The sequence below is a fragment of the Carettochelys insculpta genome, chromosome 29 (genome assembly GCF_033958435.1).
Source record: "Carettochelys insculpta isolate YL-2023 chromosome 29, ASM3395843v1, whole genome shotgun sequence".
Taxonomy (NCBI): domain Eukaryota; kingdom Metazoa; phylum Chordata; order Testudines; family Carettochelyidae; genus Carettochelys; species Carettochelys insculpta.
Window position 1 is genome coordinate 7032579 of NC_134165.1, and position 21817 is coordinate 7054395.

At 68.1% G+C, this 21817-nt stretch overlaps 1 protein-coding gene across 1 annotated transcript in view; it reads right to left on the bottom strand.

Moving 5' to 3' along the window:
- Positions 1-219: 219 nt before the first annotated feature.
- NOTCH3 (notch receptor 3) overlaps positions 220-21817 on the bottom strand; it is a 46321-nt gene continuing 24723 nt past the window's right edge. The window contains exons 14-34 of the mRNA XM_074979555.1: positions 20194-20339; positions 20007-20120; positions 19053-19172; positions 18824-18976; positions 17925-18153; positions 13410-13611; positions 12905-13058; positions 12240-12424; positions 11770-11902; positions 11343-11594; positions 10704-10816; positions 8629-9158; positions 7757-8077; positions 6803-6951; positions 6369-6591; positions 6047-6131; positions 5633-5795; positions 5093-5397; positions 3501-3648; positions 3032-3129; positions 220-2777 (exon numbers count right to left, since the gene is read on the bottom strand). Coding sequence (XP_074835656.1) covers positions 1452-2777; positions 3032-3129; positions 3501-3648; positions 5093-5397; positions 5633-5795; positions 6047-6131; positions 6369-6591; positions 6803-6951; positions 7757-8077; positions 8629-9158; positions 10704-10816; positions 11343-11594; positions 11770-11902; positions 12240-12424; positions 12905-13058; positions 13410-13611; positions 17925-18153; positions 18824-18976; positions 19053-19172; positions 20007-20120; positions 20194-20339 — 5149 coding nt within the window. The 3' untranslated portion in view covers positions 220-1451. The remainder of the gene's footprint in view (positions 2778-3031; positions 3130-3500; positions 3649-5092; positions 5398-5632; positions 5796-6046; positions 6132-6368; positions 6592-6802; positions 6952-7756; positions 8078-8628; positions 9159-10703; positions 10817-11342; positions 11595-11769; positions 11903-12239; positions 12425-12904; positions 13059-13409; positions 13612-17924; positions 18154-18823; positions 18977-19052; positions 19173-20006; positions 20121-20193; positions 20340-21817) is intronic.

The following is a 21817-nucleotide window of genomic DNA, read 5'->3' on the forward strand; positions in this document are numbered from 1 at the left end:
ACGCCACTCGCCTCACTGCGCGAAGCCCCCGGCACAGACCCAGGGCCACCCCACAGCAGGGGCTGCCCAGCAGAGACCAGCTGAGATAACCCCAGGGAAATGGGCTGCTCAGCTAGAGCTGAGCGAGAGCAGCCCTGAGTACCGCAAATGGTGCTGGGGGAGGAGTCACAGGGGTGTGGGGAGAACAGGTGCACAGAGGGGGCAGAGACAGGGTCCTTGTTAACTACAGCTTTATTAGGCACAGTGGGGCCGGGCTCTGTACAGCAGGTCCCCGGGGGATAGTGTCAGGGTGGGCTCTGTACAGTGGGTCCCAGGGGGTTATGCGCAGGGGCAGGCTCTGCAGTGGGTCCCAGCAGGATTGCCTCTGCGGGAAAAGATGTGGGTGAGGGCCCCTGTACAGCAGGTCCCAGGGGGCTTAGGTGCAGGGCCAAGCTCTGTACAGCGGCTCCCAGTTGGTTCAAAGCTACTTGATTTAAACAGAGATTTAAAAAATAGTTTAAAAATGAGCTATGCTTTCTCCTAGGAGGGAGGCATGGGGGCCGAGCCCCCTCTACACTACAGCGGGCACAGGGGCTGCCCAGACACTGGGCTCTGCTCACAGCTAGTGAGAGCCGAGCCAGGCCAGGAATGGAGAAGGCTGGAGGCTGGCTGGCTGGCAGGGGGCTGCCTGGCACCGAACCGCCAGCAGGCCCCAGCAAGCAGGCAAGCTGCCGTTCTGGGGCGGGAGGGTGGGAGCAGCCGGGGGTGCCTGGCTGGGCCCAAGGTGGCAGTGGTGCCTCAGAGAGCGGCTGCCCTGAGCTCCCCACCAGACAGGCCCCCTTTGGGCAGGGGCATCTCCAAGGAATAAATTAACCTGGAATGTGATGAAGTGCCAAGAAAGACGACAGGGAGGGCAGGGGCCTGGGGCGGCTTGGCCCCAGGCAGGGGAGGCTCAGTCCCCCCGCATTGCGGGGGCCATGAGCAGAGGGGGTGGGGGCTCAGCCCCCCCACACTGCGGGGGGGGGCACGTGCCCCGGGTGGCGGCCACAGGCTAATGCCGCGTACCCAGTACACACTTACAGTAAGCGGGCTCCCCCCCAACGTGGGGGGCACTCTGCCCACCAAGCCACCGTGAGGAGGAGGGAGAGGGCAAAGATAACCCTCCCCGCCACAGCCCCACCCCCACCCATGGTGCTTTAGCAACACCTACTGGACACTTTACATATAATATTTTGTAAAAATAAAGCGCTTGTTTAAAATGACTTTTTTTTTTTCCTATACAAAAGACTTTTTTTTTTTTAAAAAAAGACACGCCCCCAGCTGGGGGACAGGGGGTCCAGGCGGAGCCAGATCCCCCACATGGCAGTTGTGGGGGCCACGGCCCCCACCCAAAGAGAGCAGGATCTTTATCTTTTTACAGTGGGGGGCGGGGCCAGGACTGGCCCCCAGGTGGGTGAGCAGGGTGGGGGCTGTCACGCAAACACCTGCATCTTGGTGGGTGGGTCGGGCAGGTGGGAGAGCTGGGTCTGGGAGGGCCCCAGCACAGCCGGGCTGGGGGTTGACTCAGACCAGTCGGACAGCGAGTGGGGCGAGGGGCTGGCCCACTGCTCCGGGGACTCGGGCGAGGGCGTCAGGTAGGGGTGCTCGCTGCGGAGGTGCACGTAGTGCTTGGGGGTGCCGTCCTGACCGGGGGTGTAGCTGTGCTGTGAGGGGGGCGTGGGGTAATCCTCTGCCCCTTGCCCGCTGGGTGCCTTGTAATACTGCGGAGGTGGTGGGGGACCCGGGCGCGCACCCCCCTGCCCCTCCTTGGGTGAGATGGGCTGGCTGGCACGGGCCAGGGTGGGGGCTGCAGGGGGTGGTGGGGGCATGGGCTGCCCAGGGGTGGGCGCCGGCGGGGGCTGCTCCTTGGCCGGGCTGGGGGTGGCCAGCACCTGGGAGCTCTGCACCATGGCCAGGTGGTTGGGCAGCAGCAGCCCCTGCGGGAAGGGCTGGGCCGGCTGGTGCAGGTTGGGGTGGGAGGCAGCCGGGTGCACCACTCCAATGACCGGGTTGCACTGGGAGGTGGGGGCGCGGGGGTGCCAGTCGAAAGGCACCGCCACTGGGCTCACCATGCCCAGGCTGAGCCCCAGGCAGCCGGGCTGGCGCGGCAGCGAAGGCATGGAGACCCGGTTCATGGAGAGGATGGCGCTCTGGGCCGATGCCACCTCGCCCAGGTCGCTGAGCCGCGCCAGGCTGATGGCAAAGGGCCCGTCCATCATGCTGTGCACCATGGGCGCGGAACCCACCGACATGGAGGAGCCAGCCGGGTGGAAGACGCCGGGTGAGGCCAGGACGGGCGAGGTGGGGTTGGCCACGTAGGGAGAGTCCAGCGAGTCGACGGGCGACAAGGTGACGGAGCTCTCCAGCAGGGAGCCCTGGCACTCTAGGCTCAGCTTCTTGCTGCGCCCCTTGGGCTCCTTGGGCAGGCTGGCGCTGCTGCCAGCCCCAGCCGGGTTCTTGGCACTGGGCCGCCGGCTCTTCTTGCCCTGAGGCGTGGGCTTGAGGCTGGGCAGAAAGCTGTTGGGCGGGCACAGGAGGGGGGACATGGTGTGGCCAGCGGGCAGTGCCCCCTGTGGGCTGCGCACCGTGTTGTACTCGTCCAGAAGGCGCACGATGTCGTGGTGCAGCCGCTCCTGGGCGATGTCTCGTGGCAGCCGGTCCATGTGGTCCGTGATCTCCCGGTTGGCAAAGTGATCCAGCAGGATCTTGGCTGCCTCGTAGCTGCCCTCCCGAGCAGCCAGGAACAGTGGGGTCTCCTCCTGGGGGGTGGAGATGGGGACGGGGACATAGGGGTTCAGATTGTGCTGAAGGGCTGCCCCAACCCCGGAGCCCTGGGAATGCCTGACAGGGTGGAACGTGGCCACAGCCCTCTGTGGCGGGGCACCAGGGCAAGAGGGCTCCCGCTCCCAAGCACTGGAACAGCACAGGGGGGCCCCATGTGGCGGGCAGGGCCTGTGGAGTGAATGACAACCAGCCCTTGCTGCCCCGCCCAGCCCGCCCACCCGCCACTCACCTTGCTGTCCTGCATGTCCTTGTTGGCCCCATTCTTCAGCAATGCGATTGTGGCCTCCACATTGTTCACGGCTGCAGCCCAGTGCAGCGCAGATTTCCCTGAGAAGCCGAGCCATGAGGGGTGCTGAGCCAGGAGCAGATGCTCTGCCAATCCCCCTCTCCTGCCGCCACAATCTCTCATTCTGACCTGCCGCCCCTGCCAGCCCAGCCCCAGGCTCCCACCTCCACCAGTGCCCCCAGTCATGACCCACTGGCCCCTGCTCACTCCTGCCAGCACCCATAAGTCCTGACCGCAGCCCCCTACCAGCCCAATCCCCATAGTCCGCAACACAGCTCTGCTGGCATCCCTCCCTCCCCACCTGAAACCCACTAGCCCAACTCTCGCCTGCGTCCCCTGCTGGGAGAGCTGAGCTGCAATAGTCCCGTCCAGGCCCTTCCCTGCAGAGACCCGAGGGCGGCAGACCCCCTACCCAGCTCATCAACGGCATTGACGTCTGCGTGGCAGGCAATGAGCTCCTCCACCATGCCCTCCACAGCCAGGCGGGCTGCCAGGATCAGCGCCGTGGAGCCGTCCACCATGCGGGCGTCCAGGTCTGTGGAGCGGTTCCGGATCAGGATCTGCCGGGCGGGATGGGCATGAGATGGGGAAGCGAGAAGTGGCATCTGGGGAAAGCCTCCAATGTGGGCACAGCCTGGGGCCCTGGGAGCCAGCCAGGGGCTGCCAGAGCCAAGGCAGGGGGTGAGGGACACGGCTGTGATGCTGTTCAATGTTGGGGGACATGTGGGGGTGTGACGACTTATGACTGTAGAACGGTGGTGAGTGACGCCAGATCTACCAGGTACAACAGCTGCACAAGGGTTACCACCTGCCAACGGTGCCAATTTCCAATACATGTGTGTCACCGTCATACCTGGGGTCATAGAGGTGTGCGCATCTGTCTGTGCTCTGTTTCTGGGTGACACTCACAGACAGTTTGCTGGCCCATCAGCCGTTGCACTGCTGCACTGAGAGAAGGCAGGGGATACACCTTATGACTCAGCAAGGCAGGTAGCACAGCTGGGGACAGACCTCCTCAGCCATGTATTGGACAAATTACACCTGGGATAAAGGAAGTACCAGCCACTTGACAAAGGAACCTAAAAGGAGCTGCATCTTCCCCACTTTCTCTTCTTTCCTGCTTCCTACCTACTTGGTCTTGAATAAAGATCTTCCCCGGCTATCACATTACAAGGATAATCTCCCCTCTACATCCTGTGCGATGAATGAGGGACATTCAGTATAACTTGCTTCAGTAAGTGGTCCGACCGAGGGCAGGTAACTTCCTTGGCGCATTTTTGTACTATCTATACCCTGGATTCTCAGCTTTCAATTCCAGCCCACCGAAGGACGTGGATTTTGCCCATTTGTTAGTCTCCAAGGTACCACGGGACTGTGTATCGTTTCTGAAGCTACAGCCTGACACAGTTCCCCTCTGGAGTAACTTCTCTATGAACAGAAGCTCTGAGCAAAGGACTGGCTGACCCAGCCCAGCGGGGGGACCATTCCCAGGGAACTCTCAAGCCTGTAAACTCACCAGGACTGCTGGGAACCCGATGGACTTTGGCCATTTATCATCTCTCTTCTTGTTCTTGCCTTTTTCTTTCTAATAAACTGTTAGGTCAGATATTGAAGGTCTGGCCGGCTGTGTGGTGTGTTCGGTGACTGCCAGACCCATAGGGACCTGGCACCATGGCTGACCTTTAGATCAAACCTTGCTGTGAATGTAAGCAGTTTTCTCCAATGCCATCTCGCTATACTTGACAGAGGGGCTGTCTGGGAGCCCAAGAAATGGAAGGCAACAAAAGGGCTGTGGGATTTCTTGCTTGAGTCTTAATCATAAGGAGCAGTTTGTGACTGTCTGGAAGTTTAATGCTGGGAGTCTCTGCTCCCCCTGCGCAGCCTTCCAGGACCTTAGCATTTCCAGTGAGGGCTGCCCTAGGCACCCCCAGGTGCAAGGGGCTCATGTTGAAGTGGCCATGGACGTCGGTGTCCCGGTGGGGTGGGCAAAGGAGCGGGTCTCACCTGGAAGACTCCCTGCGCATCAGCGGTCACTGCCGCATGCAGCGGCGTGCGGCCCGTGTTGTCCTGGGCGTTGGTGTCTGCACCAGCATCCAGCAGGCGCTTGGCAGCATCAGCCCGGGCATAGCGGGCGGCCAGGTGCAGCGCAGTCTCGCCTGTGCGGTCGGTCTGGGCGCTCAGGTTGGCCCCCTGGCAGATGAGGTCCGAGATGATGTTGGCCGAGGAGTCATCAGCCTCGTCCTCCTCAGCCAGGTCAGCCTCCACGCCGCCCCCGCAGAACGAGGCCAGCATGAGCGGGGTGAAGCCATCTGCAAGGAGAGCCGCACCCCATGGGGTTAAGCCCGGACTGGCTGGGGGCCCAGCATGCTATGTGGCTGGCCTGGGGCAGTGGTGCATGCTGGGACTTGTGGTCAGCTGCATAGGCAGGGAGCCACTCCGTCACCCAAAGCAGGTCAGTGATGCTGCTTCTCCCAGGATGCACTGCTCCAAGAGTGCCTGCACAGCATGCTGGGAGCTGTAGTCCCAGAGATGGAGCCCCCTTACCTGGTCCCCTGACATTGACGTCCATGCAGTCAGTATCGAACTCGCCCTGGGGAGGCGTCAGGGCCATGGAGGGCGGCATGCGGATATCGGCTGCCACCAGGTGATGCTGCGTCCACTGGCGGCAGTCCACAGGGTCCTCCGCGTCCCCGCCCGGCTCTTCCACCTGGGGGAAGGCGCAGTCAGTGGTGGAGCTGGACGGTCCTCTCCTGGCCCTGCTGAGGGATCCCATTTCCCTCCCACAAGGTGGGGCTTGGGTTGGGCTCATCAGGACTCCCCAGTGCATCGCCAAGCCCAGCACCCCACCCAGCACGCTGCTGAGCCATCACACACATCCAACGCCCCATCGCCGAGCCCGGCACCCATCCTGCCCACAGCAGGTCACTGAGCCAGGGCTCGCTGCTTGTCTGCAGATACCTTGAGCCTCTTGGCCTCCGGACACTCCGCATCCATCCAGTCATCGGAGTGCTCCTCCATCAGGCTCTCCCCTTTGCTGATGTTCCTAGGGGGAAGCACAGAGCTCAGATCCCACACCCTGCCCACCTCCCCTCCCACCTGGGGCTTTGGGGCAACCCCCACTGCCCAAGGGCCAGGCAACCGTGGGGCATGGAGGCTGCACACTGCCCCTTGTGGTGGGGGGCCTGCAGCGGCTGTAGCAGCCCATGGGGCTGCCCCGGGCGCCAGGCCTGCACATGGGGAGCAGGCTGTGTGCTTGGCCCAGGGAGAGCCAGGTCCGTACTTCAGGCCCAAGGCATCCTGGCCCACAGGCTCCCGCCGGTTCTTGTTACTGTTCTCCTTCTTCAGACTGAAGCCCTCTGGGAACCACAGCGTGCTGTGCTCCCGCTTCCGCCGGGCCACCAGCACCCCCAGCACCAGGATCACCAGCAGGATCACGGCCGCTGCCACCACTAGCAGCGGCAGCAGGCGCATGGGGTCCTGGGGCTCTGGCTGCAGCTTGTCACCTGTGGAGTTGGAAGGAGGATTAGACCCTGGCTTTTGGGACCCCCTTCCCCTCACGACACCTCACCCCCTGCTCCTCCCACCCCCTTCATGTCCCCTCCCACTAACCGCCCCTCACATTCACCCCCTTCAGATCTGCCCTCTGCCCGGGACCTCACCCCCACACTCACCCTGGCCCGCCCCCTGCCCAGCTCAACCCCCAGCCCCACTCACTCTGCACAGCCTTGATGGGGTAGGGGAATTCCAGGCGCTCAACGGCAGCCAGCGCAGCCAGGTAGTCAGCTGCGCTGCGGGCGTCAGGGAAGCACTTGTCAGAGGCCTGGAAGCAGAGGCGGTTGTCGATCTCCAGGGTGACCACGGAGCTGAGGCAGGGAGGGGAACAGTTACCAGGGGCCTGGCTCCCCCAGTGCCAAGCCCCAGGCTGTAGACAGCCTGGGCACCCCCCGCCCCATGCAGAGCCCCCGGGGCAGGGCTGGTTCAGCAGGCCCAGCCCCAAAACTTCATGCCCCCAGGCAGGCATGGCCCAGGCGGCAGGAGCTCAGGCCATGGGGACCACATGGACTCTGCCAGGAGCATCTTCGCACCATTGTGTTGGCCCAGGCCCTATCTGCTCCCAGCTGAGCCCCAGGGCCTGGCAGGAGGGGCGGCCCCTGGACACTGGCCCCGCCCCCAGGGCCTGGTAGGAGGGCCGGCCCCTGGATGCTGGCCCCGCCCCCAGGGCCTGGGAGGAGGGGCGGCCCCTGGACGCTGGCCCCGCCCCGCAGGGCCTGGCAGGAGGGCCGGCCCCTGGACACTGGCCCCGCCCCCCAGGGCCTGGAAGGAGGGGCGGCCCCTGGACGCTGGCCTTGCCCCCAGGGCCTGGCAGGAGGGGAAGCCCCTCGACACTGGTCCCCCTGGGCCTTGCTGCCATCAGAGCCCAGGAAGCAGGTCACAGACACCAGCTGAGCCACCCAGACCCCCCACCAGCACAGGCAGTGAGGCAGGGAAGTCAGCCACGTGGCACCGCTGAGAGCAGAGGGCTGTGTCGTGGTGCCAGCTCCCAGTCCTGCTTCCTCTGCTGCCACTGGTCCCTCCTGCCAGTGCCAACTGCCCCCCGGCACACACCCCGCCCCCGCTGCCTCCCGCAGGGCTGTGTCTCCCCCACCCCAGCTGCAGCCCACTGCTCACCCAATGACCTCAGGGTCCAGCTCGCGGCGCCGCAGGCGGCTGGAGCGGTAGATGGGTTTGATCATGTAGTTGCCGTCCTTGTCGAGGCGGAAGCGCAGTGAGGTGCGCAGGATGGCGCTCAGCTTCTGCAGGAAGGTTGTGCTGGTGCGGCGCAGCTCGTCGGGGTGCAGCAGCACAGTGATGACCAGCACGCCACTGGCCAGGTGCTCCGGCACCTCGTGGGCACAGTCCAGCCCATCCCAGCCGCACTCCTCGTTGTTGCAGCCCTGGTCACACTGCCCGTCGGCGAAGTGGTCCGAGCAGTACTTCTCATACACGGGGCTGGGGGGCAGGGCCAGGCCAGGCTCAGAGCATGCCCCCCCCCCGCCCCGGCTCCCCACCCACTGAACCTTAACTGCAGCACCAGGCCCCCCGGGCAGGGCCAGGCTCCGTGCAGGACCCCACCTGCCCCCCGCTGCCCAGCACCCCAGGCACTGGCTCCAAAAGCACAGCACAGCCCTGCGAGATGGGCCGACCACAGCCCTGCACCTCAGCCAGCCCCCATGCCCCACAGCCAGGCTCAGCGCACAGCCCCACCCGGGGCCAGCCCCCCTCCGCCCCTCTGGGCACTCTGCACCCCAACCCACCAGGGCTGCACCTCTGCGCCAGGGGCCCAGGCACGGCAGCAGGAATACAGCCTTGAGCCTGACAAACACCAGGGGATGTGCCCGGGGCCACCTTTTCCAACCTCGCCGCCAGACGCTACCTCCAGCTGCACAGCGCCCTCAGCGGGGAGCAAGGGGGAGAGGCCCCCAAGCGCAGCCTGATGGGACAGTGCCATCTAAGGAGTCACCCCCAGCCCCCCACGGGCCCCAGCGCCGCCCCCCCCTTACTTGCAGCTGCGCTCGCGGCTCCTGCAGTCGAAGTTGTCGTAGAGGCACTCGGCCGTGTTGCAGACCTCATCGCACTGGCTGTTGTTGAACACCTGCCAGCAGTGGTGCACCTCGCACTGCTTCCAGGGGTCATCCACCAGCAGGGAGCAGTCGCCCCCGTCCCACTTGCAGGCTGGGCTGTTGCACTCCTTGTCGCAGTAGGAGTCACCGGCCTTGGCGCTGCACCCCTCCTGCAGGCACTGCAGCTCGGCGGGGGGCTGCAGCCTCAGCTCGCAGCGCAGGCCAGAGAAGCCGCTGGGGCACAGGCATTGGAAGTGGGGGGCAGAGAGCAGCTCTTTGCAGGTGCCCCCGCTGAGGCAGGGCGCGCTGCTGCAGCTGCCGTTGGCCCGCAGGCGGCAGTCGATGCCAGCGAAGCCTGGCAGGCAGGAGCAGCGGGCCCCCAGCGGCGTGTGCTGGCAGCTGCCCCCATTGTGGCAGGCAAGCTCCCGGCACGACAGTGTGCTCCGCTCGCAGTTGAGCCCCGAATAGTTCTGCAAAGGGGGCGAGAGATGGTGTCAGGACAGGCCCCTGGGCCCCCACTGACTGTGGAGAAGAACGAGCCATCCCCTGCCCAGCACCGCCGGGACCTGGGGCAGAACCAACCCAGAACCAGCACCACTGGGACCCTGACCAGCAGCAGCACTGCCAGGAACTGGAGCAGAACCAACCCAGCCCCAGCCCCCGCACTGCCCAGCACCACTTGGTCCCCGACTAGAACCTGTTCCCCCAGGACCCAGAACCAAACCAACCCGGAATCAGCACCACCCCCTGCTCAGTATCACTGGGACCCTGACCAGAACCAGCACCACCCCTGTTCTGCAGCAGTGGGACCCAGAGCAGAACCAACCCAGAACCAGCACCGTCCCCCGCCCAGCAGCAGTGGGACCAGGACCAGAATGGGACCCGGTGGGTGCATGTAGGACAGGCTGTAACTCCCTGAAGGAATCCCCACGTGACAGAGAGCCGGCCAGCCAGCCGCAGCCCAGCTCCACTGCAAATGGTCCACGAAGCAGAGTCCAGCCCCAGCTCCCAGCCACTAAATCATCTCAGAGCTTGGGCACCAGCCCCAGGAGCTCTGTTTGCAAACTCCCATTCCCAGCCAGGGCTCACTCCCCAGCCCACCCCCCTTCCCCAGGTGTGTCGCTACCAGGCAGCTCTCGGCAGCCTTCCCCTCTTAGGGCCCCTCAGCAAGGCACCAGCACCCCAAGCCACGGGCACCAGAATAGGACACAGGGTCCCACAGCCGCTGGTCCAGTGCCAGGTACAAGAACCTCTCGCTGCCCATCTGGGCAGACCACAATCACATTAGCGCCTTCAGCCTCAGCGCTGCACCAGAGCTCACTTTCTGCCTGCTGGCCAGTGCCCTGTCCCACAGAGCCCCCCACCAACCCAAGGTGCCATGGAACCCTTCACCCCCCCCGCCCACCGCCCCAAGGTGCCATGGAACCCTTCACCCCCGCCGCCCACCTCCCCGAGGTGCCATGGAACCCTTCACCCCCCCCGCCCACCTCCCCGAGGTGCCATGGAACCCTTCACCCCCCCGCCCACCTCCCTGAGGTGCCATGGAACCCTTCACCTGCCCCCACCCTCCCCGAGGTGCCATGGAACCCTTCACCCCCCACCTCCCCGAGGTGCCACAGAACCCTTCACTCGCCCTCCTGCCCTCAAAGACACCATGTACCCCCTCTACTACCCCACTCCATGGTACAATGGAGCACCTCCCAGTTCCCCCCCAACCCCCAGAGGAGCCATGGAGCCCTCCCCCAGCCTCCCCAGACATCATGGCAACCCTCCCTCAACCTCCACCAAGTGCTGTGGCAACCCCTCCCGGCCCCACCCAAGTTGCCATGGACCCCTCTCCACAGCAAGGCCAGCCTGCTGCCCCCACAGCACCAGGACCAACACCCCCCGTGGCACCAGAATGCCCTCTTTGGATGGGAGCTCCCCTGTTGCACCGGGCACAGCCCCCAAGCCCTGCCCTGCGGCACCAGGCCTGGAGCAGGAGAGCAGGAGCCCCCGCCCCCAGCGGCACTCACCGGGGGGCAGCGGCAGGTGTAGCCCAGCGGCATGTTCACCGTCAGCTTGCACTGGCCCCCATTCTGGCAGGGCTGGGACTCGCATGTGTTCACGACATTCTGGCAGCGACGGCCTGCGGGGTCGGGGGGAGCCCAAGGGAGAAGAGAGCTGCCTCCAGCACTGCTCCCAGAACAGCCCCCAGCCCCTGTGCCAGCCAGGGGCCCACCGGGGGTCTCCCCTGCACCAGCTTCCCTCTGACGTCTCCCACCCCGAGTGCAACAGTCTGCTGGGCCAAAGGCTGGGGTGCCCGAGGGTGAGGATTCTGGCTGGGAGTGTGGGTCTGGGGTGGAGCTGGGGGGCAGGGGCCCTGGCGGGTGGGCAGGCCCTGGGGCGATGCCAGGAATGAGGTGTTTGGGGTGAAGAAGGGCAGCTCCAGGTGTGGTGGGGTGCACGAGGTGTGGGTGGGCTCAGGGTAGGGCAGGGGGTCGTGCCTTGGGCTGGCTTCCTCCCCCAGCGGCGGCAGCTTTGGGGAGAGATCTCCCCCTGCTGCAGCCCTGAGCCGGGCTCATCGGGATGCACCTTAGCCCAGCGCTCCTGGTCACATGGCCCATGAAGCCCCTCCCCTCGTTCGGTGTGGCCCCACCCCTCAGCGCACTCACCGGTGTAGCCCGGCTTGCACAGGCAGTAGAAATCGTTGGTGCCCTGCACACAGTCCAGCGTGTGCTGGGGCAGGCAGGGCTGGGCCAGGCACTCGTTGATGTCGCCCTCGCAGCGCTCGCCCGTGTAGCCGGGGGGGCAGTTGCAGCGGTAGCCACCCACCCGGTCCACACACGTCCCGTTGTTCAGGCACTTGCGCGCCCGGCTGCCAGGGCCTGGGGCGCAGTCGTCCTCGTTGATCTCACACAGGACGCCTGGGGGGAATGGACCTTGCAGCCTCTGCCACAGCCGGAGCACCCAGCAGCCCAGCCCATCACCAGGGCCTCTCCCCGCACCCCAAGCTCCTCACTTCACAGGCACCCTCCCTCCTGTCCCCTGGCCCTGCAGCCTGCGCCCCTCCCCGACCTCCACTGCCCAGCTTGGCCGTACCCAGGGTCCCTGGCGGGCAGGAGCAGATGTAGCGCCCGATGAGGTCGATGCAGGAGCCTCCATTCTGGCAGGGGTGGGACTGGCACTCGTCGATGTCGTACTCGCAGTGCTTGCCCTCAAACCCTGGCGGGCACTGCAAGGAACAACAGACCAGCCCCATCAGGGCCAGGGCCCCATGCGAGGGCTGCCCAGCCCTCGGCTCCAGCCCCTCCAGCTGCAGAGGGTTCAACAAGGCCTCATGCTGCCAACCACTGTTGGTGTGAGCACAATGCACCCCCAGCACAGAGCTTGGGTTAGAACCCAGGAGTCCTGGCACCCAGCTCCTGAGTTCCAGCCACTAGACCCCACTGCCTGTCCAGAATCAGGCAGAGAACCCAGCAGTCCTGGCTCTCGGGCCTGTCAGCGGGAGCCCAATATCCCCCGGCCCGGCTGCGCCCGCAAGGAGCACTGCTCCTGCAGCCGGGGCTCACCTCACAGTCGTAGCTGCCGATGAAGCTGTGGCAGGCGGCGCCATGCTGGCAGGGGTTGGGCTGGCAGGGGTTCACCTCGCTCTCACAGTAACTGCCCGTGTAGCCTTCCTTGCACAGGCAGTAGTGGGTGTTGCCGGCATCCACACACTGGCCGCGGTAGTGACACACGTGCTCCTTGGAGACCCCTGCCCCAGACAGAGAGTGAGATGCCTCACGCTTGAGCCCCAGCCCGAGCCCCAGCCCTGCGCAGCTCCGACGGGCAACCAGGGCACAGAGGTTACAAAAGGAGAGTGTGTGGCTGTCACGTCCCCTCCGCTCTAACCACTAGACCACATTCCCCTCCAAGAGCTGGGGATAGAACCCAGGAGTCCTGACCTCCCTGCCCCCTGCTCTACCCACTAGACCCCTCACCCTCCCCACTGGGACTAGCGTGGGGGAACCAAGAGCATAAATGAGCACATGTGGCTGGGGCAGGGCAAGGACCAGGCTGTGCTTGAGCTGACACTCCTCCTAAAATGGCTGCCCAGTGGCACCCCCAACACCCACATCTTGCTGGGGTGCCGAAGGGCAGAGCCCCCGAGCAAGGACAGCTCCTGCCCAGGACAGGCCCCCTCCAGCCCAAGCCTGGCGGAGTCAGTCCTGCCCCGTCGCAGGGAAGCCCTCACCTCGGTGAGCTGCCACCACCTCGCAGGAGACGCTGGGGATGTCGCAGTAACGGCCGGTCCAGCCCCCTGGGCACTCGCAGGTCAGGGCTGTGCCTGTCTGCACACAGCGGCCCCCGTTCTGGCAGGGCGAGTGCCGGCACCAGTCCACCAGAGTCTGCGAAAGAGGGGAGTTGGGGACAGCCGCAGGGTGGGGGGACACAGTGCTGGCTGGGCTGGGTCACTGACCCCAGGCCCCACTCCCCACTGACCCCCTAAGGCCAGACCCTGGCCCCCATGACCCCCACCGCACTGGGGTGTTGGATCCCCACACACACCCTGGGCCAGGCCCCCCACCCCACAATACACTGGGATGTTTCAACGCTCCAGTCCAGCAAGGGCCGGGGGCAGGTGCCTGCCCTGGGAGGAGAACGCATTTCCCTGGCCCCCATGCCAGTCCTCCCACCCCAAGCCAACACACAGAGCCAGGTGGGCTCCCTTCTCTTCCCCACCCCGGGGGCGGGCGCACCTGGCACTGGGCGCCGGTGTAGCCGTGGGGGCAGGTGCAGCGGTAGGACTCCACGCCATCCACGCAGGTGCCCCCGTTGAGGCAGGGCCGGGACTGGCACTCATCGATCTCATGCTGGCAGTGGGTGCCTGTGAAGCCGGCCCGGCAGTGGCAGGTGTAGGAGTTCACCCCGTCGAGGCAGGTGCCCCCATTGAAGCAGGAGCTGCAGGGACACAGGCAGTCAGCTCCACGCCCCCTTTGCCACCCAACCTCCCTGCCCTCTCTTCCGCCCCATCCCCATACCACTCCTCAGTCACGGGCCCCAGTGCAGCCTCTCAGTGGCGGGGGTGGGGCCTGGCAGCACGGCAGGGAGCTTACCCCTCGGTGCACTCGCGGTGCAGAGCCCGGCCTGGCCGGAGGGGTGGGGCTCACCTGTCAGTGCACTCGCGGTGCAGAGCCCGGCCTGGCCGGAGGGGTGGGGCTCACCTGTGGGTGCACTCGCGGTGCAGAGCCCGGCCTGGCCGGAGGGGTGGGGCTCACCTGTCGGTGCACTCGCGGTGCAGAGCCCAGCCTGGCCTGAGGGGTGGGGCTCACCTGTGGGTGCACTCGCAGTGCAGAGCCCGGCCTGGCCGGAGGGGTGGGGCTCACCTGTCGGTGCACTCGCGGTGCAGAGCCCGGCCTGGCCTGAGGGGTGGGGCTCACCTGTGGGTGCACTCGCGGTGCAGAGCCCGGCCTGGCCTGAGGGGTGGGGCTCACCTGTCGGTGCACTCGCGGTGCAGAGCCCGGCCTGGCCGGAGGGGTGGGGCTCACCTGTGGGTGCACTCGCGGTGCAGAGCCCGGCCTGGCCGGAGGGGTGGGGCTCACCTGTCGGTGCACTCGCGGTGCAGAGCCCAGCCTGGCCTGAGGGGTGGGGCTCACCTGTGGGTGCACTCGCAGTGCAGAGCCCGGCCTGGCCGGAGGGGTGGGGCTCACCTGTGGGTGCACTCGCGGTGCAGAGCCCGGCCTGGCCGGAGGGGTGGGGCTCACCTGTGGGTGCACTCGCGGTGCAGAGCCCGGCCTGGCCTGAGGGGTGGGGCTCACCTGTGGGTGCACTCGCGGTGCAGAGCCCGGCCTGGCCTGAGGGGTGGGGCTCACCTGTCGGTGCACTCGCGGTGCAGAGCCCGGCCTGGCCTGAGGGGTGGGGCTCACCTGTGGGTGCACTCACGGTGCAGAGCCCGGCCTGGCCTGAGGGGTGGGGCTCACCTGTCGGTGCACTTGCGGTGCAGAGCCCGGCCTGGCCTGAGGGGTGGGGCTCACCTGTGGGTGCACTCGCGGTGCAGAGCCCGGCCTGGCCTGAGGGGTGGGGCTCACCTGTGGGTGCACTCGCAGTGCAGAGCCCGGCCTGGCCTGGGGGGTGGGGCTCACCTGTGGGTGCACTCGCGGTGCAGAGCCCGGCCTGGCCTGAGGGGTGGGGCTCACCTGTCGGTGCACTCGCGGTGCAGAGCCCGGCCTGGCCTGAGGGGTGGGGCTCACCTGTGGGTGCACTCGCGGTGCAGAGCCCGGCCTGGCCGGAGGGGTGGGGCTCACCTGTGGGTGCACTCGCGGTGCAGAGCCCGGCCTGGCCGGAGGGGTGGGGCTCACCTGTGGGTGCACTCGCGGTGCAGAGCCCGGCCTGGCCGGAGGGGTGGGGCTCACCTGTGGGTGCACTCGCGGTGCAGAGCCCGGCCTGGCCTGAGGGGTGGGGCTCACCTGTTGGTGCACTCGCAGTGCAGAGCCCGGCCTGGCCTGAGGGGTGGGGCTCACCTGTCGGTGCACTCGCGGTGCAGAGCCCGGCCTGGCCTGAGGGGTGGGGCTCACCTGTGGGTGCACTCGCAGTGCAGAGCCCGGCCTGGCCTGAGGGGTGGGGCTCACCTGTCGGTGCACTCGCGGTGCAGAGCCCGGCCTGGCCGGAGGGGTGGGGCTCACCTGTCGGTGCACTCGCGGTGCAGAGCCCGGCCTGGCCTGAGGGGTGGGGCTCACCTGTGGGTGCACTCGCGGTGCAGAGCCCGGCCTGGCCGGAGGGGTGGGGCTCACCTGTGGGTGCACTCGCGGTGCAGAGCCCGGCCTGGCCGGAGGGGTGGGGCTCACCTGTCGGTGCACTCGCGGTGCAGAGCCCGGCCTGGCCGGAGGGGTGGGGCTCACCTGTGGGTGCACTCGCGGTGCAGAGCCCGGCCTGGCCTGAGGGGTGGGGCTCACCTGTGGGTGCACTCGCGGTGCAGAGCCCGGCCTGGCCTGAGGGGTGGGGCTCACCTGTGGGTGCACTCGCGGTGCAGAGCCCGGCCTGGCCTGAGGGGTGGGGCTCACCTGTCGGTGCACTCGCGGTGCAGAGCCCGGCCTGGCCTGAGGGGTGGGGCTCACCTGTCGGTGCACTCGTGGTGCAGAGCCCGGCCTGGCCTGAGGGGTGGGGCTCACCTGTGGGTGCACTCGCGGTGCAGAGCCCGGCCTGGCCTGAGGGGTGGGGCTCACCTGTGGGTGCACTCGCGGTGCAGAGCCCGGCCTGGCCTGGGGGGTGGGGCTCACCTGTGGGTGCACTCGCGGTGCAGAGCCCGGCCTGGCCTGAGGGGTGGGGCTCACCTGTCGGTGCACTCGCGGTGCAGAGCCCGGCCTGGCCTGAGGGGTGGGGCTCACCTGTGGGTGCACTCGCGGTGCAGAGCCCGGCCTGGCCGGAGGGGTGGGGCTCACCTGTGGGTGCACTCGCGGTGCAGAGCCCGGCCTGGCCGGAGGGGTGGGGCTCACCTGTGGGTGCACTCGTGGTGCAGAGCCCGGCCTGGCCGGAGGGGTGGGGCTCACCTGTGGGTGCACTCGCGGTGCAGAGCCCGGCCTGGCCTGAGGGGTGGGGCTCACCTGTCGGTGCACTCGCGGTGCAGAGCCCGGCCTGGCCTGAGGGGTGGGGCTCACCTGTCGGTGCACTCGCGGTGCAGAGCCCGGCCTGGCCTGAGGGGTGGGGCTCACCTGTGGGTGCACTCGCGGTGCAGAGCCCGGCCTGGCCTGAGGGGTGGGGCTCACCTGTCGGTGCACTCGCGGTGCAGAGCCCGGCCTGGCCGGAGGGGTGGGGCTCACCTGTCGGTGCACTCGCGGTGCAGAGCCCGGCCTGGCCTGAGGGGTGGGGCTCACCTGTGGGTGCACTCGCGGTGCAGAGCCCGGCCTGGCCGGAGGGGTGGGGCTCACCTGTGGGTGCACTCGCGGTGCAGAGCCCGGCCTGGCCGGAGGGATGGGGCTCACCTGTCGGTGCACTCGCGGTGCAGAGCCCGGCCTGGCCTGAGGGGTGGGGCTCACCTGTGGGTGCACTCGCGGTGCAGAGCCCGGCCTGGCCTGGGGGGTGGGGCTCACCTGTCAGTGCACTCGCGGTGCAGAGCCCGGCCTGGCCTGAGGGGTGGGGCTCACCTGTCGGTGCACTCGCGGTGCAGAGCCCGGCCTGGCCTGAGGGGTGGGGCTCACCTGTCGGTGCACTCGCGGTGCAGAGCCCGGCCTGGCCTGAGGGGTGGGGCTCACCTGTCGGTGCACTCGCGGTGCAGAGCCCGGCCTGGCCTGAGGGGTGGGGCTCACCTGTGGGTGCACTCGCAGTGCAGAGCCCGGCCTGGCCTGAGGGGTGGGGCTCACCTGTCGGTGCACTCGCGGTGCAGAGCCCGGCCTGGCCTGAGGGGTGGGGCTCACCTGTCGGTGCACTCGCGGTGCAGAGCCCGGCCTGGCCTGAGGGGTGGGGCTCACCTGTGGGTGCACTCGCGGTGCAGAGCCCGGCCTGGCCTGAGGGGTGGGGCTCACCTGTCGGTGCACTCGCGGTGCAGAGCCCGGCCTGGCCGGAGGGGTGGGGCTCACCTGTCGGTGCACTCGCGGTGCAGAGCCCGGCCTGGCCTGAGGGGTGGGGCTCACCTGTGGGTGCACTCGCGGTGCAGAGCCCGGCCTGGCCGGAGGGGTGGGGCTCACCTGTGGGTGCACTCGCGGTGCAGAGCCCGGCCTGGCCGGAGGGATGGGGCTCACCTGTCGGTGCACTCGCGGTGCAGAGCCCGGCCTGGCCTGAGGGGTGGGGCTCACCTGTGGGTGCACTCGCGGTGCAGAGCCCGGCCTGGCCTGGGGGGTGGGGCTCACCTGTCAGTGCACTCGCGGTGCAGAGCCCGGCCTGGCCTGAGGGGTGGGGCTCACCTGTCGGTGCACTCGCGGTGCAGAGCCCGGCCTGGCCTGAGGGGTGGGGCTCACCTGTCGGTGCACTCGCGGTGCAGAGCCCGGCCTGGCCTGAGGGGTGGGGCTCACCTGTGGGTGCACTCGCAGTGCAGAGCCCGGCCTGGCCTGAGGGGTGGGGCTCACCTGTCGGTGCACTCGCGGTGCAGAGCCCGGCCTGGCCTGAGGGGTGGGGCTCACCTGTCGGTGCACTCGCGGTGCAGAGCCCGGCCTGGCCTGAGGGGTGGGGCTCACCTGTCGGTGCACTCGCGGTGCAGAGCCCGGCCTGGCCTGAGGGGTGGGGCTCACCTGTCGGTGCACTCGCGGTGCAGAGCCCGGCCTGGCCTGAGGGGTGGGGCTCACCTGTCGGTGCACTCCTGCACGTTGTGCTCGCAGTGCAGGCCGGCCCAGCCAGGGGCGCAGGTGCAGGTGAAGCTGTTGACGTAGTCGGTGCAGGTGGCACCGTTGCGGCAGGGGCTGCTCAGGCACTCGCTGGTCTCGCTGGCGCAGCGCAGGCCCGTGAAGCCCGGCAGGCAGGTGCACGAGAAGGAACTGACGCTGTCCTGGCACGAGCCACCGTTGAGGCAAGGGTCTGTGGGCAGGTTCATAGCAGAGTCCCAAGGGGTGTGCAGGGCCCTTTGACTGCCAGTAGGCGTCACGGCAGCTCAGCCGCTCCAGGGCCAGGCCCCGTCTTGGGAACACCCCCCCAGCGTTCAGCACAGGCACCCACGGGCCAGAGGCCTTTCCCCGCTGGCTCAGCCACTCCCCTCTGCGGAGGGAGCCACCGCCATTCCTCAGCCCCACAGCCCTGCTGCCCAGGCTGACCGGGGGAGGGGAAGGGAACCTGCAGGCCAGGCTGGGCAGGGCCTGGGGAGAAGCCTCCAGTGATCCAGGGCTGCTGCAGGGCAGAGCCCCTTACCCTACCCTGGGGCACTGCGTCAGAGCAGACTGCGAGAGCGGGTCCCTTCCCTCCCCCTAACTGAACAACCCCCCATCCCCCGGCGCCACAGCACAGCGCCCCTTAGTGCCACCCTGGGCCAGCGGGAATGACAAGGGGGCCGCCCCCCCCAGGGCACAGCACAACATCCCCCAGCACCACCCTGGGCCAGCAAGCAGCGCGAGGGGAGAGTGTGCCTGGCTGAGCCCCTGCCTGCAGCCAGCAGGGCCGGATCCTGCTTGGGGCCTTGGCGGGGTCGTGGGGGCTGAGCTGAGTGAGCTGGGGGTGGGACCCTGCCCCTGCCCCGCCCCTGCCCCCCACTCACTGGGTGTGCAGTCGTCAATATCCGTCTCGCAGTTGGTGCCGGTGTACCCTGGGCGGCAGGCGCAGCTGTAGCCGCCCAGCAGGTTGGTGCAGGTGGCCCGGTTCCGGCAGGGGCTCCGGTCACATTCATTCACATCCAGGTGGCACCTCTGACCTGGCGGGGCAGGAAAGGGAAGAGGTCAGAGCAGGCAGGGCCGGGAGGGGAGGGGAGAGCAGAGGAGGGTCTCTACCTTGCCAGCCGGGGGTGCAGCTGCAGGTGAAGCCCTCATAGTCGGGCGTGTGGTCGCAGACCCCCCCGTTCTCACAGGGGTTTGGGGAGCAGGGGGTCAGCACATTCTCACAGTTGCGGCCTGCAGGTGGAAGAGGACGATGGAAGAGCAGCTCCATCTCTCCCACCCAGAGTCAGCGGGGCCCTGCCCGTCCCAACCCCAGAACAACAGGGATCTCCTCCTCACGCCCCCAGATCCACAGGGATCCCCTCCTCACGCCCCCAGATCCACAGGGATCCCCTCCTCTGCCTAACCCGAACCCTCCTCACGCCCCCAGATCCACAGGGATCCCCTCCTCTGCCTAACCCGAACCCTCCTCACGCCCCCAGATCCACAGGGATCCCCTCCTCTGCCTTACCCGAACGCTCCTCACACCCCCAGATCCACAGGGATCCCCTCCTCTGCCTAACCCGAACCCTCCTCATACCCCCAGAACCACAGGGATCCCCTCCTTTGCCTAACCCTAACCCTCCTCACATCCCCAGATCCACAGGGATCCCCTCCTCACCCCCCCCAGAACCACAGGAATCCCCTCCTCTGCCCCCCAAAAACCCACAGGGATCCCCTCCTCTGCCACCCGTCTCCAGAACCACAGGGATCCCCTCCCTGACCCCCAAAAACCCACAGGGATCCCTCCTCAAGCCCCCAGAACCACAGGGATCCTCTCCCTGCCCCCCCGAACCACAGGGATCCCATCCTCTGCCCCCCAAAGCCACAGGGATCCCCTCCACCTTTCAATCGTAGGGCTCCCCCCCATCCCCTCAAAACCACATGGATGCCCCCCATCCTTCTGAGAACCATAAGGACCCCCCACTTCACTCTGCCTGGCCCAGACTTGCCCAAAGTACCACCAGGACCCCGACCCCACCCTCCTGGCTCCCAGAAACAGGCCCCCCCACGGGAGCCTGGCCCCACCTGTGTAGGGCAGGTCGCAGAGGCAGGTGTAGCTGGCGATCCCATCGATGCAGGTGCCCTTGTTGAGGCAGGGGCTGGAGAGGCAGTCGTTGATGTTGGTCTGGCAGTAGGTCCCTGGAGAGGAGGGAGACGGAGGTGAGCCGGGGCGGCGGCGCCAGCGGGCGCGGAGCTGGGTGGGGGGACGTACCCTGGAAGCCTGGCTTGCACTTGCAGCGGTAGCCGTTCACGTAGTCCGTGCAGGTGCCCCCGAACTGGCAGGGGCTGGACTCACACTCGTTCCTGTTCAGGTCGCAGCTGGTGCCAGCCCAGCCCGGCTCACACTCGCACTTGTACCTGCGGCGGAGGGGCCGTCAGCAGAGGCACCGCCCCAACCCCCCGCCCCCACGCTCCCAGGGCTCTCTGGGGAACTGGGTCCTCACAGCATGTGCTGGGACAGGGCCCGTCTCCAGCAGCACCCCCAGGAGGGCAGGTGGGCACAGGGCTGCCCCCAGGGTGGGGCAGGGCAGGGCAAGCGACGGGGTGGGACAGCTGGGGGCAGAGCAGGCAGAATCAAGGCACGGGAGGGAGTGGCAAGCGGGGGAGGCGCCGGGCAGGCACACAGTAGGTTGAGACAGGGACTGGGGCAGAACGGGGAAGGGCAGAGCAGGGGTGGAGTGGGCGGGGGAAGGGCGGGAGCAGAAGCAGGACAAGGGAGGGCAGGGCGGGGGCTGGGGCTGGGGCAGGGTCAGGGTGAAGGCAGGGCTGGGAGGCAGCAGGGGTGGGGCAGGTGCAGGGGCAGGTGCAGGGGCAGGGCTGGGCGGAGGCAGGGGCAGGGTGGGGGTGGGGCTGGGCAAGGCTGGGCGGAGGCGGGGCAGGAGCAGGGGCAGGGTGGGGGCGGGGCTGGGCAGGGCTGGGCGGAGGCGGGGGCAGGGCAGGGCAGGGGCAGGAGCAGGGTGGGGCTGGGCAGAGGTGGGGCAGGAGCAGGGGCAGGGCGGGGTCGGGGCTGGGCAGAGGCGGGGGCAGGAGCAGGGGCATGGCGGGGGCAGGGCTGGGCGGAGGCAGGGGCAGGAGCAGGGGCATGGCGGGGGCAGGAGTGGGGGCGGGGGCAGGGCTGGGCGGAGGCGGGGGCAGGAGCAGGGCGGGGTCGGGGCTGGGCAGAGGCGGGGGCAGGAGCAGGGCGGGGTCGGGGCTGGGCAGAGGCGGGGGCAGGAGCAGGGCGGGGTCGGGGCTGGGCAGAGGCGGGGGCAGGAGCAGGGGCAGGGCAGGGGCAGGGCTGGGCAGAGGCGGGGGCAGGAGCGGGGGCAGGAGCAGGGGCAGGGCGGGGTCGGGGCTGGGCAGAGGCGGGGGCAGGAGCAGGGGCAGGGCGGGGTCGGGGCTGGGCAGAGGCGGGGGCAGGAGCAGGGGCAGGGCAGGGGCAGGGCTGGGCAGAGGCGGGGGCAGGAGCAGGGGCAGGGCGGGGTCGGGGCTGGGCAGAGGCGGGGGCAGGAGCAGGGGCAGGGCGGGGTCGGGGCTGGGCAGAGGCGGGGGCAGGAGCAGGGGCAGGGCGGGGGCGGGGCTGGGCAGAGGCGGGGGCAGGAGCAGGGGCAGGGCGGGGTCGGGGCTGGGCAGAGGCGGGGGCAGGAGCAGGGGCAGGGCGGGGTCGGGGCTGGGCAGAGGCGGGGGCAGGAGCAGGGGCAGGGCAGGGGCAGGGCTGGGCAGAGGCGGGGGCAGGAGCAGGGGCAGGGCAGGGGCAGGGCTGGGCAGAGGCGGGGGCAGGAGCAGGGGCAGGGCGGGGTCGGGGCTGGGCAGAGGCGGGGGCAGGAGCAGGGCGGGGTCGGGGCTGGGCAGAGGCG